Source organism: Phodopus roborovskii, unplaced genomic scaffold (genome assembly GCF_943737965.1).
Source record: "Phodopus roborovskii unplaced genomic scaffold, PHOROB, whole genome shotgun sequence".
Classification (NCBI taxonomy): domain Eukaryota; kingdom Metazoa; phylum Chordata; class Mammalia; order Rodentia; family Cricetidae; genus Phodopus; species Phodopus roborovskii.
In genome coordinates, this window is record NW_026126480.1 from 35,763,035 (window position 1) to 35,778,043 (window position 15,009).

At 47.3% G+C, this 15,009-nt stretch overlaps 2 protein-coding genes across 2 annotated transcripts; one reads left to right on the top strand and one right to left on the bottom strand.

The window, feature by feature from the left end:
- Positions 1-1,123: 1,123 nt before the first annotated feature.
- On the top strand, positions 1,124-3,930 carry Myl11 (myosin light chain 11). The gene is made up of 7 exons (XM_051193040.1): positions 1,124-1,268; positions 2,495-2,587; positions 2,794-2,869; positions 3,041-3,145; positions 3,235-3,313; positions 3,604-3,652; positions 3,734-3,930. Exons 1-7 carry the CDS (start codon positions 1,266-1,268, stop codon positions 3,836-3,838), a joined length of 510 nt encoding a protein of 169 aa, XP_051048997.1. The 5' UTR covers positions 1,124-1,265; the 3' UTR covers positions 3,839-3,930.
- Positions 3,931-4,065: 135 nt separating this feature from the next.
- On the bottom strand, positions 4,066-7,685 carry Septin1 (septin 1). Its single transcript, XM_051193017.1, has 10 exons — positions 7,544-7,685; positions 7,377-7,463; positions 7,001-7,124; positions 6,406-6,540; positions 6,195-6,312; positions 5,414-5,515; positions 5,195-5,294; positions 4,850-5,015; positions 4,529-4,619; positions 4,066-4,436 (listed from the first exon to the last, which is right to left on the bottom strand). Exons 1-10 carry the CDS (start codon positions 7,668-7,670, stop codon positions 4,350-4,352), a joined length of 1,137 nt encoding a protein of 378 aa, XP_051048974.1. The 5' UTR covers positions 7,671-7,685; the 3' UTR covers positions 4,066-4,349.
- Positions 7,686-15,009: the final 7,324 nt, after the last annotated feature.

Genomic DNA, 15,009 nt, shown 5'->3' on the forward strand with positions numbered 1-15,009 from the left:
ATTCAAGCTTATTGGGCATTCCTGCAGTCCCATTCCCTTTTTGGAGTCTTTCTCACCTCCCAGAACCCACTAATGAGTGGGCTCCTCCATGACGTAGCCCCCCACGGTACCCATATAAGGCAAACAGCTGCCAACCAAAGCAGGGAGGGTTGTGCAGGAGGCCAAGGGCAGCTGCTAAGTTTAGGATGGCTCCTTCTCTCTTCTTAGAGACAACAGGTGGCTGGGCCCCAGTGCCCAGAAAAGAAAATGTCTTAGTGGCATTGGCATGGACTGGAGGAGGGGAAGGGAGGAGACACATTCTTCAGGACATCAGGTCCTAAAGGGAACAGGAGGAGATGGGTGTCATTGCCAACCTGGGGTTTCCTCTACTGCTATTTCCCTAGACTTCCACTGCATAGAGGAGAATGTGGACACTGAGGCCCAGAATATTATGAGAGTCAGAGTCAGCCAAGCCATTTCTTCCCCAGGAAGGAGAAGACATTGGCTCTTCTACCTAGGAGAAGGTGACAGCTAACACTTTCCTCTTGGTGTCTTTGTCTCTTCTCTTCTGAGGTCCAGCCTCGAGTCACACTAGACCTCTCTTGCTTCAACCCTTCCCAAGTTCACCAGCATCTCTGCTTGTCATTGAACACCCCCGCTATATCTAGTCATTAACCCTTAACGTCTAGCCACATCACACTCTGGCAAACCTAACAGCTGACCTTTCACTGTCCCACCTCTGCCCATGTGCTGTGCCTTCTGTCTTGAATGTCTGCTCATCAGCCCTCACCTGAATCACTCCCTTAGCTCTCTGTTGAGTTTTGTTGTTATTATCACCATTTGCTTACTTGCTAACGCAAAACCAAGCACATTGTAGGTCTGCAATAAATGCTTGGTTTAGATCTGAGTCACCCCATTTAGAGGCTCAAAGGTCTGGTTCATCTCGCCCAAAACTATGGGTTGGCTGGGGTCCCTCTGACTTCTGGCACAATGCAGTCCCCTTTTGGGGGAAGAATACCCCTTCCTGCCTATTCTAATGAGACTTGCATCTCAAGACTTACTCCCTCCTCCCTTTCTGGGCTCCAGCAGCTGCAAGCCTCCAAGAAAGGAGAGGCCCCTGAGCTGAGCTATTTTAGTATCTGGGGTGGGTATCTGCAGGGCTAAGGTTACCATGGTATGCTAAGGATTGTAGGGACAGGACTATATAAACCCAGAAGAGCTGCTCCAAGCAGATTCCCTGCCTTTTCCATCTGGAGCCACTGCCTTGCCCCCAGGAGATCTAAGACATGGTGAGTGAAGATCCCCAGCTGCAGTCCAAACCCATTAGCACAGGGTAGACTCACCCTTCAAAAAAAAGTTGGTGCTTCTCAGTCCAACTACAGGTAAGATATGAATCCTCTCTCAGCACCAGGATGGAGCCAGAGGCTAGAGTGGTGGTCTCAAGGACTCAGTCAAGGATAGGATGCTTGGATGGTCAACCATGGGGAGATTAGACCTGCTCAAAGTCTGTTCATCCCTTTCTGTGCTCTCTCTCTCTAAAGACCTCAGACAGTGATATGTTTGCACTCTCATTTTATAAGTGAGAATTAGAGGTTCAGATAGGGTCAAGGAGTGGATTAAGCTAGCAGGTATGGGAGCCAGATTTGCAGGTCGTGTCCTGAGAAGGGCACTTGCCAGACAGGATGAAGGGACCCAGAAGCTATAGCTTGGATGGACATGAGAGGTGCAGCCAAAACAAGCCCCTCAGCCAAGATGTGCCAAAAAAAAAAGTTACTTTAGAAGAAGGGATGCAAAGGACTCTGAATCTGACCAGGCATGGTGGGATATGCCCATAACTTCAACTGCTTTCAAGGCTGAGGGCATAGGATCACTGGAGCCCAGGAGTTCAAGACCAGCCTGAGCAACATAAATGAGACCCAGTCTCAAAAGAAAAAAGAAAAATTGGAGGAGGAGCTGGGTGTGGTCTTTAATCCCAGTACTCAGGAGGCAGAATTAGGTGCCTCTCCCTGAGTTCAAGGAAAGCCAATAAATTCCAGGACTAAGTAATGAGACTATGTCTATTTTTTTTTTTTTTTTTTTGAGACAGGGTTTTTCAGTGTAACAGTCCTAGAACTCACTTTATAGTCCAGGCTGGCCTCCAACCCACTTCAATCTGCCTGCCTCTGCATTCCAAGTGCTGGAATTAGCCCATGCCTGGCTGTGAGACCATATCTTAATAGGAAAAAAAAAAAAAGGTTTGGGGATGTAACTCAGTTGACTGGTAATGCTTGACTAGCATGCAGAAGCAACCAAATAAAGTCAGATGTGGCAGCATAAGATGATGACCCTGATAGCCACACTTGGAAGCAGAGATGGAAGCTAGAGATCAGAAGATCAAGGTCATCTTCAATTGAGTAGCAGCAAGGCTATAAGAGAGCCTGTCTTTAACAACAACCAAAGTCTGCTTGATCTCCTCCGAGGAGGGAAGTACAGGAACTGGCCTGTGGACGTTCCTTCTCAACCTTTACCCTCACAGGCACCCAAGAAGGCCAAGAGAAGGGCAGCAGCAGAAGGGAGCTCCAATGTCTTCTCCATGTTTGATCAGACTCAGATCCAGGAGTTCAAGGAGGTAAGTGAGGGACATTAAGGGAAGCCCCCCTCCCCCGCCCAAAAGTGCACCTGTTGAGGGGAGGAGGAGGGTTTAGAATTCTTCCCCTCCTTGTGAAGGGTGGAGGGGTCAGCTGGTGAGAACCAGAATCTGATCTGCCTGCGGCAGTAATGCTGAAGCTGTGGGCCCAGTCCTGGCTTCACCTGTCCCCACCCCAACCCCCACAGGCTTTTACTGTAATTGACCAGAACCGGGATGGCATTATTGACAAGGAGGATCTCCGAGACACCTTTGCAGCCATGGGTGAGCCCTCTACTCCCATCCATAAACAGTGAAAGCTGGGGGGGGGGGCGTCCAGCAACTTCGGGCTTCAATCTGACCATATGAAAAGTGAATGAGTTGATATATGTTTATGGGAAGCAAAACTCTGGTCCCCAGCATCCAACTCCAACCCCTGCTGCTCACCCTGTTCAGGCCGTCTCAATGTGAAGAACGAGGAACTCGATGCCATGATGAAGGAAGCCAGTGGTCCCATCAACTTCACTGTCTTCCTGACCATGTTTGGAGAAAAGCTTAAGGGTGAGTAAAAGGTTCTCAGTCCAAGGCCCTAGCTGCCTCTTCCTATACCTTCAGGGGCTTGCTGGATTCCTGTATCCTCTAACCTCCAGGTGCAGACCCCGAGGATGTGATCACTGGAGCCTTCAAGGTCCTGGACCCAGAGGGGAAGGGCACCATCAAGAAGCAATTGTGAGTGCCCCCTCCAGTAGCTCCACTAGAGGCTCCTTAAGCTCCTGTGTAAAGGGTTCAAGGTTGGCAGAATGAGTGAGCAATAAGGACTGAGCATCAGGGTTACATTTTCACAGCAAGTAGTGGGAGAAACTTGAGACAGGAGGCCACAGCATTTGGGAGATGAGCCAGACTAAAAAGAGCCACCCTGGGTTTCAGGGAAGAATGGGGGGCTGGTGGCAAAAGGAATGAAATGAGAGAGGACAGGACTCATGAACCCAATCTCACCTCCCCAAATGTCACCTTCTCAGCCTGGAGGAGCTGCTTACCACACAGTGTGACAGATTTTCCCAGGAGGAGGTGAGTTGGGGAGGGCCTGGGAAGGGCAGTGCGAGTCCGAGGACCAGTCCTAGCCCTACTTACTCCTTTATCTTCCCACAGATCAAGAACATGTGGGCAGCATTCCCTCCAGATGTGGGCGGCAACGTAGACTACAAGAACATCTGCTATGTCATCACACACGGTGACGCTAAGGACCAGGAATAGGGGACCCAGGGTCTCAGAAGACCTAGATAGGCATCTAGCCTTCCCAACTCTCACCCAACCCCCAATAAAACTCAACTGGTCTTTGTTTCTTATTGGTGGCAACTTCAGTATGTTTATGCGCGAACTCAGGAGGAGGCTGAAGCACCGCCGCCCATCAAGACTAGTGGCCAGGAGGCCCGCAGCGGGCAGCTCCATTTCTGCCGGGAAGAAGACTCGGGAGGCTCGGGTGGTGTGGGGGAAGCAGTTTTTATTAGATGGAGAACTTTGAGGAACAGGGTACCTATCCTAAGAGGAACCCGCCATCAGGAGTCGGAGGGCGGTCCTTTCAGAACAGCAGGGAAGGTGGAGTTGGGCGAGGCTACATACAATCATCCGGATTGGAGGAACTTGTTTCAAGTGCAAGGGCGGGCCTACCCTCTGGGTCTCCGGATTGGGTGCTGGGCAGTCTAAGGCCGGGATGAAACTGAAGATTGGCGGAGAGCAGATGCTAGTTTAGGCGATGGTAAGGATCTCACAGAGAATCTGACTGCTCGCTCTGAGCCTGGCTCTGCTGCATCTGAGCTTGCATCTTCTCCAGCATTTCTTGCATGCGGCGCAGCTGTGCGGAGCAAGATTGCAAGCAGTGGGACCGGGCAAGGCCGGAATGGGATCTAGGGAGTTGCTTAGAGGGAAAGAGATGTGCTTGCTCACCTCTTCGTCTTTCTCGCGAATCAACTTCTCAGTGTCAGCCAGAGGCAGCATGGGCAGCGGGATCTCTGTAGCACTTTGCCGGGAAAGCTTGCTAGAAACAGGGCCGGAGGGTGGGTATGGACGAGGTCTAAGTTATGGGTCTAATCATGGGACAAATTCTGGATGTAGGCGGTGGGGCCTCGTCACTTAAGTTAGGGACGGAATGGGAGAGGCTTAGTTGGACCGGGGAGGTGGGGTTAAGCCTAGTAGCAGGACCAGTCAGGAAGGATTGCTCAAAGGGTGACACTATCCTCGGGAGCACTAAAGTAGCTCGGCTCTCACCTGCGGCTGGTTCGATCCCGGGCCCCAGGTCGAGCCAGACTCTGTAGGCAGCGAGCCCGATAGCCCTCGTAGAGCAGATCGTGGGTCACTTCTTTTAGGTCCTGAAGGTGGGTCTGTACCAGCATCCGCCTCAGGTTTAGGAAATCGCAGTGATGTGGGTTCTCCACTAGAGGGCGGACCAGGTAGCTTTCCATCAAACTCCACCCTTAGGATCTGCTCTCTGGGAGTACCTCACTGTTGCCGCCCAAGGACGGCTTCTAGGAACTCCCAGGACTAGAGCCCTCTAGTTTCACATAAGAAGGCAGACTCAGTTCCATGCTGCTCTCAACGCATGCCTGGCCTTACCCTCCACGGTACCCCAGGAGTAGCGGCGTCCCCTCACAGGTCGGGTTCCACCATCCCTCACCACTTCACATGAACCAACGACCGCAAAAGGAATGCTTCCCTACCGGGCGAGAGTCAGGAGTCACGTTGGGCCCTCCTGGGCATAAAAACTCTTTCTCAAAGCTTTCTCCTTCACTTTTAATTTCTGCTTCCCTCCCCTTCCACGTCCACCTGTCAAACCTTCATCTCTTCATTCTGCTTTTTGAATTCTTCATCTTCATCAGAGTCACATTCCGGGAACTGGTAGATGTTGATCTCCTCCTCCTTCAACTGGTCCCGGATCTCAGAGCAGACAGAGGGAGAAACTGAGGTGTGACCAACCGACATTGCATGGCCAGAGATAGTGAGGGACAGAGATACTGGGTAATCAGAGAGGAAGAAAGATGTGAGCAACAGATGGTGAGAGGTGACCACACAAGATGACCAAAAGCAAATCCTTTGAGACATGATGGGGAGAGACTGAGAAAGTCAGGACAGACATCAAAATACCCGGAGGAAGCTGGGCTTTGATCCCAGCACCCAGGAGGCAGACAGGCAGATCTCTGTGAGTTCGAAGCCAACCTGGTCTACAGAGCTAATTCCAGGACAGGCTCCAAAGCAATACAGAGAAACCCTGTCTCAAACAACAAAACAAAAAAATAACCGGAGGTGGGACAGGGGAAAGCATTCTAAAGACAGCAGGCAGGGAGTTGTCACTATCACAGGACCAAAAAGATGCTGGGAGTTGTGATAGCCATCCCCTTTTCCTCAAACAGTCCCTAGCCACGCATCTAGTTCCAGGGCTGGATAGTCATTCTGTTCAGAGCTGTTGGGACATGGCTGCTTGTGACAGGTTCATAATACATCCTTATACCCGCCCCACCTCAGTCTAGCCTAATAACTCCTGCTCTAAAAAGGCCACCCCAAGATCAAAACAGTCTTCCATTCTTACTTAGTGCTAAAGGTCAGGTCTCACCCATACCTTCTGCTTGAGGACCTGAGTTTCCCTGGGCATCAGGGCATCTGCTTTGCCGATGACTGGGATAATATTGACCTTTTCGTGCACTGCCCGGAGGAAAGCCACATCCAGGGGACGCAGCCTGCAGCAGAGATTGACCAGGGCTGGGCTCCAGAGTGCAGAGGTTTATGCAGATCCCCAGTCCCTCACCCGGCCCCCACGGTACCCTCCAGACCCTCTGCCGAAAGGTGAGATGAAATAGAGGCAGCAGTGGACCCTGGAGTCCTGGATGTTCTTCCTGTTGAGACCGCTCTCATCCCTGAGGTACTGCTCAAATTGCTCCTCAATGAATCGGACCACAGGCAGCCAGCTGGCATGTGGGAAGAAGACGTATAGTCTAAGATCACAGGGCAGGGAATAGAATGAAGCTAGCTAGGCTTCAGGAAGCTGAGGCAGGAGGTTTGCCACATCTGGGGCCAGCATGGCCTACATAATGAGTTCCAGGCCAGCCTGGGCTAATGTGACACCATCCCAAAAAGCTGGAAAAAAACCCAACCAAACAAAAAACCACTGAAGCAGACATGGAATATGTCTGTAATCCTGGAAGGAGGACTTGGAGTTGGAGGCCAGTTTGGGCTACATAGTGAATTTGAGGCCCCTGAGCTACAGAGAGAACCCTTTTTTCAAAAGAAAATAACACTGGACTTTTTGTGCCAGATTGTTTGCAGAAACGGGCCGCTCCTTTTAGGCCAAGGAGCCATGACAAACTAGCCCACAAATGACCCCAGGTTTTCCATAGTGGAAGAGCTCTTATCTGTCCCCCACCTCACCAGTTTGAGCAGTCCACAGAGTCCCCAAAGCCAGGTGTGTCCACCAAGGTCAGCTTCACCTTGATACCCCCCTCCTCGATCTCCACACCCCGGCGCTCAATGGTCAGAGTTTGTGTGGTGCGCGCTGTAGATAGAGAAAGCAGGGCTCTGAATGGAGTACTCAGTTCTTAGTGCTGCAGCTGCATCCTGTGCCCCCACCTCCATCCTCAGTGTGTATTTCACTGGAGGAAACAGTCTCAGAGAAAGCCAGTGACCGACCATCCAAGTCCCCAGACAGGAAGAAAAAGTATGTAGCCCGATCACATGGAAGAGAGAAGACCAGCCCAGCAGGAGGTGGGAAGCCAGTAGGGGTGGAGCCGGTAGGGGCACAGCTTACCACCGGCATCTGGCACCTGCCGATCTTCGTAGAGGTTGGTGAGGAACAAGCTGTTGATGAGGGTGGATTTCCCGAGGCCTGATTCCCCTGTAACAGGACAGGCCTACTAGTCAGATGGGAGGGCGGCCAGGACCCCCCACCCCAGTCTCTCTCCAAAATCCACGGACCTGCCACCATGAGTGTAAAGTCAAATCCCTTCTTGACGGACTTGCGGTGCAGCTGGTTGGGGAGGGCAGCAAAACCCACATATTCTTTGTCCTGTGTGAAAGAAGACAGTAAGAGGCTCCTGGGCATGGCAAGGAGCGCCCGGTACCACCTGAGCCCCAAAGCTAGGAAATCAGCTTGCTATGGGTTGACTTTGATATGGGGACCCTCAGGGGCCGGGACTGGGCCCAGTTGCCTAGATTCCTGTGCCCAAGAACTCACCATGGTTCTGCTGGTTGTCGCTGCACCTGGTATCGCTCCCCACTTCCTCTGGTGGGGCAGGAAGTGGAATGTATCAAACAAGGCTGGGGGTGGGGTGGGGTGGGGATGGGGGCAGTACAGGAAGCTGAGCTGCTCAAAGAGAAACGGGTGCTACATTTCTCTTTCTTTTAATTCAAAGATTTTATTTTTAATTATTTGGGGAGCGGGGATGTGTGCATATGAGTGGAGGCCAGAGTCACTGGCCTGGACCTGGAGTCACAGGTAGTTCACAATTCAGATCCTCTCAATGGTTGAGTCACCTCTACAACACCAACACATCTTTTTTTCATATATATATATATATACATATATATGTATATGTGTGTGTGAGAGAGAAAGAGAGAATATACAATATATATGCATATATACATACATATCTTCTTTATGCTAGGCCTCAATATGGCCCCATCATCATGGTGAGAGACAGGGTATGAGCAGAAAGAAAGAAAGCAAGATATTCTCCTCAGCAAATCTGGTAAGGGATTAGCAAGAAGATCTGGAAAAAAGAAAAAAGTTCCCAGGGTATTCATGAACAACAAAATAACTAACAGGATTGGAGGCAGAAGGGGCCAACAGTTCCCAGCTCAGGCAATAATAGATTCTTCTTAGGGGTGGCAGTCTGGATTGAACTCAAGTCTTGGGTATTGCCAATCTCGGTTCCCACTATACTTCCAGCTCCCTGGATTTTGGATATTTTGAGACAGAGTTTTGTCATCTATCCAGGCTGGCCTTGAATTTTCATGCCTACTACCTTGATATCCTAAGTGTTTGTTGGGGTTACAGACCTGTGCCACTGCACCTCAATTGCAATTATTCTGGGTCCTTCTGCTCCGCCCCACTTAAGAACCCTTGCTACACATGGTTCCTCCAGACCACGTCCTGTCAGCCAACCACCTGACTCCAGGTGAATTTTATTTAATCAAACAAATGTAACTTGTCTTTGTATCATTAAATAAATACTCCACAGCATAAACATAAATGAATGTAAACATCTTAAATGAATATTCCACAACTCCTCACCAGTTACCAGCCTTTCTCACACTTATTCACACTTGATCTTTTTGTCTGTTTGTTTTTGTTTTTCCAGACAAGGTTTCTCCATATTGCTTTGGAGTCTGTCCTGGAACTAGCTCTATAGATCAGGCTGGCCTGGAACTCACAGAGCTCCACCTGCCTCTGCCTCCCAAGTGCTGGGACTAACGGCTTGTGCCACCAACACCCAGCACTTACTTACACTTTACCTTAGACTTGCAGGCTGCACAACTGTGAGACTATAAATGTCTGTTTGAGACACCCAGTCCATGACAGTCTGTTATGACACTGTAGTGGTTTGAATGAGAATGCCCTACCATGGGCTTATACAGTTCAATGGTTGGTCATCAGAGAGTGGCCCTATTGAGAAGGATGAGAAAGTGTGGTCTTGGGGCTGGAGAGATGACTCAGCGGTTAAATGAGATCTGGTGCCCTCTTCTGGCCTGCAGGCATACATGCAGACAGAACACCATATACGAAATAAATGTTAAAAAAAGAAAGTGTGACCTTGTTGGAGTAAATGTATTACTGAGGGTGAACTTTGAACCCACTCCTGCCAGGCAGTGGTGGCACACACTTTTAATACCAGCACTCTGGAGGCAGAGGCAGGCGGATCTCTGTGAGTTTGAGGCTACCCTGGTCTACAGAGCTAGTTTCAGGACTGCCAGGGCTGTTACACAGAGAAGCCCTATCTCAAAAATTAACGAAAACAAACGAAATAGAAAAAAATAAAAATGTTATCGAGGCTGCCTTAGGCCTCCTTCAGACTGTCTTGGTCACTATTCTATTCTTGTGAAGAAACAATGACCAAGGTAACAAAAGAAAGCATTTACCTGGGAGCTTGATTACAGTTTCAGAGCAGGGTGGTGGTGGTGCATGCGTTTAATTCCAGTATTGGGAGGCAGAGGCAGATGGATCTCAGTGACCCAATCTGCTCTACAGAGTGGGTTCCAGGACAGCCAGGACTGTCTCAAAAACAAAACAAACAAACAAAAAGCCCCCAAAACAAAGTAAAAATAAACCAAGAAGTCTGCTATTCATTCACTTATTTATTTTTGCAGTCAACATGCTGCCAAATGAGGACATTAGGGACTGGAGAGATGGCTCAGTGATTAAGAACACTGGCCGCTCTTTCACAGGACCAGTTCCCAGTACTCACAGGGTTACCGACAAATATTTCTAACTCCAGTTCTAGGGTATTTGATGCCCTCTTCTGGTCTCTTCAGGCAGTGCATGCATGTGGTGCACAGATACATGCTGGCAAAACACCCACACATATAAAATAAAATAATTTTACAAAAGAAAAGGAATGAGGGAAATAACTGAAGAGGAAAAATGTAAAACTAACACATCACTGCACTGGTAGAACCATATTAATATCCATTGTGTTAGATTTTCCCTTTGCCTAGACGTAGGCTTACATGTATTGGCATGGCTAACTTTATGTTGATGACTCACATTATGTTTAAAAATTTTAAATTATTGTATTAAGAGAACTATAAGGCACCAAGCAGTGATGGTGCATGCCTTTAATTCCAGCATTCGGGAGGCAAAGGTAAGTAGATCTCTGTGAGTTCCAGACCATCCTGGTCTACAAGAGCTAGTTCCAGGCAGGACAGTCTCTAAAGCCACAGAGAAAAACAAAACAAAACACATACACACAAAGAGAGAGAGAGAGAGAGAGAGAGAGAGAGAGGGAGAGAGAGAGAGGGAGAGAGAGAGAGAGAACTATAAGGCAAAATTGTACTTCGAAATGGTAAGGGCTGTTAAGGGTTTAGGGGTTGATTTTTGTAATTGCCTAGTCTTGTATAATTTTAACAAAACTGTTGTTTATGCAAGATTGTAAGGTCAACTGCTGTTTTTGCTTCTGTAAATCAAATTTGCTTTGCTCCATAGGGCATTCTGCTTGTACTAGACAGACTGTAATTTTGTATTATTTGCCTTCACAAACTTCTGGTTGGGTGCTACATGTAGTGATATATTATTTATGATTTATTAAACTTGACTGAGGATTCAGAAAGCAAAGTCAGCCACAAGCCTTAGAAGCCAGGCACACACCTTAATCCCAGCAGCCAGAAGCTAGGAGGTGGTGGTGTACACCTTTAATCCTGGGACTCAGGATTATGAGATAGATGGATCTCTCTGAGTCCAAGTCCACCCAGATCTACACAAGAGTGAATCAGTCTAAAAGAGAATTATAGGTCACATCTTTAATCCCAACATTAGGGAAATATATAAGATAGAAGAAGCAAGGTCTCAGAGAGGCATTCATTCTCTCTCCAGTTACGCTGAGGCTTGGTGAGAGCTTGTGAAGACAGGACTGGCCCATTCAGCCTGAGGTAGAGGCACAAGCTGATGGCCAGGTGCTTTGCTTTTCTGATATTCAGCTTGAAGCTCAAAGCCCAATATCAATCTCTGGGTCATTTATTATTCAAGATACAGCTGCACTTTGGAATCCCGAGTCCTAGTTGTAGACCCGGCACCAGTATATGAAATAAAAGCCTATTCTTTATTATAATTTATTAATGGTCAGACTGGTGAATCTCTGAATGACCCTGGACCCATAACAGTATATTTCTAAAAGTAGATCACATTATGAATTTGTGTAAAACTTGTTCTGTACATAAACTATCTAGCAATAAACGTAACCAAGGGGGAAAGACCTGTAAGGAAAACTTGAAGACACTGAAAGAAGAAATTGAAGACTCTAAACCATAGACTTTCCATGCTCCTGGACCGGCAGCATTAATATTGTATGTCTGGAGCATATATCAAGCTATTGTGGGCCATGAGGCCATTACAGCTTTTAGCAATGGACAATTCACATGTCAACCCACCAGAGGAAGTATTCTCTGATGGGGCACCCCATCAACAAGGCTTGTGGACCACTGACCCTGAAAACTGTTGCTTTCATCTGTAATTTCACTTGTGCGATAACAGCTGTGGTATTTCCCTATTACCATGCATTTTCATGCGATATGTATATGTAATCTCATGATTGTACCTCAGTCTAATGGGCTTACATGTCTGTGGTTGGCCAGGAAGATGACTTTTCACTTATCTATATAGTTTTGATATACAGAACATATACTGGGACATGATTCATAACTAGATCTATTTGTCCCACAAAGACTGTAGACACTTAAAAGCCTGCTTTGTTCTTTTGCTCAGACTAACTGTACACAATTAGCTCACTTTCACCTCAGAGCAAGTTCAAACTAGACTAAAGGTTTTTTGTAAATAGATCATAAGTTTAAAACTTTACAGCTATGCACAAGGCAAGAGTCACAGATGTCTAACCAGGTTGCTACACAAAACACCCTAAGAAAAGCATGCCAATTTTTTGTTTGACAAATCAGCTAACAAATACCTATGTCTCAAAGTTTATCTCAATGGGCGCTGTACCCCTGCCCTTTAGTCATGGTCTTACTCCTTGGAACCTTCTGTTGCCATGGTATTAGCTCAGCTCCCTATTGCTTACCCTAGGAATATGCTTTTGACCAATGAGATGTAACTTCTGTAATGTGTCACTTCAAGGGTCCTGTTAAAAAGAGAGTTTTTAGACTAGAGGAGATGAAGATAGAAAAAAGAAGCTAGGAGGAATTAGAATGAGAATAGGAGGGTTAGAACAGAGACAGAAGAATAAGGAGACTTGTTTGGAACAGCATAGTGTATGAGAGAATTCATTCACACTCAGATATTAAAAGCCCCCTTTGCAGGGACTGGAGAGATTGTTCAACACTTAAGAGCACTGACTGTTCTTCCAGAGGACCTGGATTCAACTCCCAGCACCCACATGGCAGCTAACTTCCTCTAACTCCAAGATCTGGCACTCCCACATAGACATTCGTGCAGGCAAAATACCAATGCAAATGTCAGTAAACTATTTTTTGTTTTAAAGTTCCCTTCACTTGCTGCTGTGTCCTGTCTGAACCTTGGAGAGAGTCTTGGGGCTGGATCCCAAAGGATCTCGATAATTATGAAGATGACTTTACTACAAAAGTCAGTTTACATGGTGCCCAGGCATATATACATTCATACACATGAATTAAAATAAAAATTTAAAAATTAAATAAAAAAACCCAGAAACATTGAAACTGCTAAAGGGAAACACTTCAGGATTTAGGTACAGGAAAGAAATGTCTGACTAGAGACCCAGTAGCACAGAAAATAGTCCCAAGAATTGACATGGTAGTCTATAAAAGTAGAAGGCCTCTCCATGCAAAGGAAACTACAAAGAGAACACAGACTACAAAATGGGAGAAAATTTTCACCAGCTAGCTATATTTCAGACATGGGTTAAGGATTGCAGGAGCTGGAGAGATGGCTCAGTGATTAAGAGTACATGTTGCTCTGCAGGGGACCCGTGTTGCTCTGCAGAGGACCTGAATGCAGTTCCCAGCGTCCACATCAGCTCACACCTGCCTGTAGCTCCAGCTCCAGGAGATCCAATTCCTCAGGCCCCCATGGGCAATTACATTCCTGTGCACATACATACATATACATAATTAAAAACAAATCTTTAAGAACATATATATTTTTTGGGAGGAGGTTTCAAGACATGGTTTCTCTGTATTGCTTTGGAGGTTGTCCTGGAACTCTCTCTGTGTATACCAGGCTGGCCTTGAACTCACAGAGATCTGCTTGCCTCTGCCCTCCCGAGTGCTGGGATTAAAGGTGTGAGCCACCAATGCCTGGCTAAGAATATTTTATTTTTATGTGTGTGTTTACCACATGTATATAGGTGCATTTGGATGCCAGAAAGCATCAGGTTCCCTGGAGCTGGAGTTACAGATGGTTATGAGCTATCCCTTGAGCCCATAAAAATAAATAAACCATAGGGAAAAAAATCTTGGCACAGTGTACACCTTTAATCTTAATACTCAGGAGGAAGAGGCAGGCAGATCTCTCAATTCAAAGCCAGCCTGGTCTACAGTGAGAGTTCTAGTTCCAGGGTAATCAGAGCTATGCAGAGAAACCCTGTCTCAACCAAAAAGGAAGAAGAGGCGGAGGAAGAGGGGAGCAAGGAGAAGAAGGAAGAAAAAGAAGGAAAAAGGAGGAGGAGGAAGACGAAAGAATTATAAAAAAGAGAGGCTGGGGTCTGGGAAGCAGGCTCAATGGTAACATTTGCTATGCGACCTTGAGGACCTGAGCTCAGCTCTGTAGCACTGTGTTTTTTGAACTAGCAAGACAGATAAGTAGGTGAAAGCCTACATCACAATACTAGGTGAAAATGAACTTAGAACCCAGTGCAGGGATGGGGGTCAGAACAGAGACAGGAGGATGGTTGGGGTTTGCTGGCTGACAACCTGGCTGCCAAAGGGCAAGTCCTGGGTTCAATCACACACCCTGTCCCAAGGGAGTAAGGCAAAGGTACACAATCAGAGAAGGGGTGGGTAGAGAGGGACACAGAGAGAACTATAAACAAACAAGTGTTGTGGGAATTTTTTCTGCCAATAGATTTGGAGTACTGGCCTTAGGGCGTGGTTTCTTGTCTTCTGACATGACTTCTGATAAGGAAAGGGGGGGGGGCTCTCTCTCTCTTTGGAGGTCAGAGCAGAAGATAGCCTTGTGGTTGTTCAAATCTCCCCTGGGCAGAACAGCAGGACAGGGCAGCTGGATCCATGGTGGTTTCTACCTTGTCCTGTATTCATGAGTCTGTATTTCCCGTTGAATCCCAGAATAAAGACTTTTGTAAATTCTCACTTCAAACAACAAATAAATAAACCTGCCAGTCAACACAAACACACAGAAAAATGCACTAAGCAAGTGGTTCTCACAAGATATTCCGACATCCCAGCCTTCAAGGGAAGGAGGATGAAAGCTGCTCTGAGGAGGGCTGGAGAGTTGGTCAGTAGATAAAGGTGCTTGTTGCACACTGCTGGTACCCTGAGTTCAACTCCTGTGACCCACAAAAATAGGGATAGAGAGAGCCAACTCCATAAAGCTGCCCTTTGTTCTCTCACCGTGCCTTGGTGAGACCTTTCTATCTCATCACACTCATACACACCAATAAATTAATGGAAAAAAAACAACTGTTTTGATATTCCAACTCACCCCAGTCGGAATGGCTATTATCAAGAAAACATGACAATAAATTCTGGGGGAAATGTGGGAAAGGGACAGCCTTATCCAT

What these genes read in the sequence shown, in the direction of transcription:
- Septin1 (XM_051193017.1), bottom strand. Translation starts at nt 7,670, where the DNA reads ATGCCCAGGAGCCTCTTACTGTCTTCTTTCACACAGGACAAAGAATAT. An exon ending in CTTTACACTCATGGTGGCAG is followed by an intron (nt 7,464 to 7,543) that starts GTCCGTGGATTT and finishes GTCCTGTTACAG; the next exon opens with GGGAATCAGGCCTCGGGAAA. An exon ending in CTCAGGTCCTCAAGCAGAAG is followed by an intron (nt 5,516 to 6,194) that starts GTATGGGTGAGA and finishes GTCTGCTCTGAG; the next exon opens with ATCCGGGACCAGTTGAAGGA.
- Myl11 (XM_051193040.1), top strand. An exon ending in AGATCCAGGAGTTCAAGGAG is followed by an intron (nt 2,588 to 2,793) that starts GTAAGTGAGGGA and finishes CAACCCCCACAG; the next exon opens with GCTTTTACTGTAATTGACCA. An exon ending in ACAGATTTTCCCAGGAGGAG is followed by an intron (nt 3,653 to 3,733) that starts GTGAGTTGGGGA and finishes ATCTTCCCACAG; the next exon opens with ATCAAGAACATGTGGGCAGC.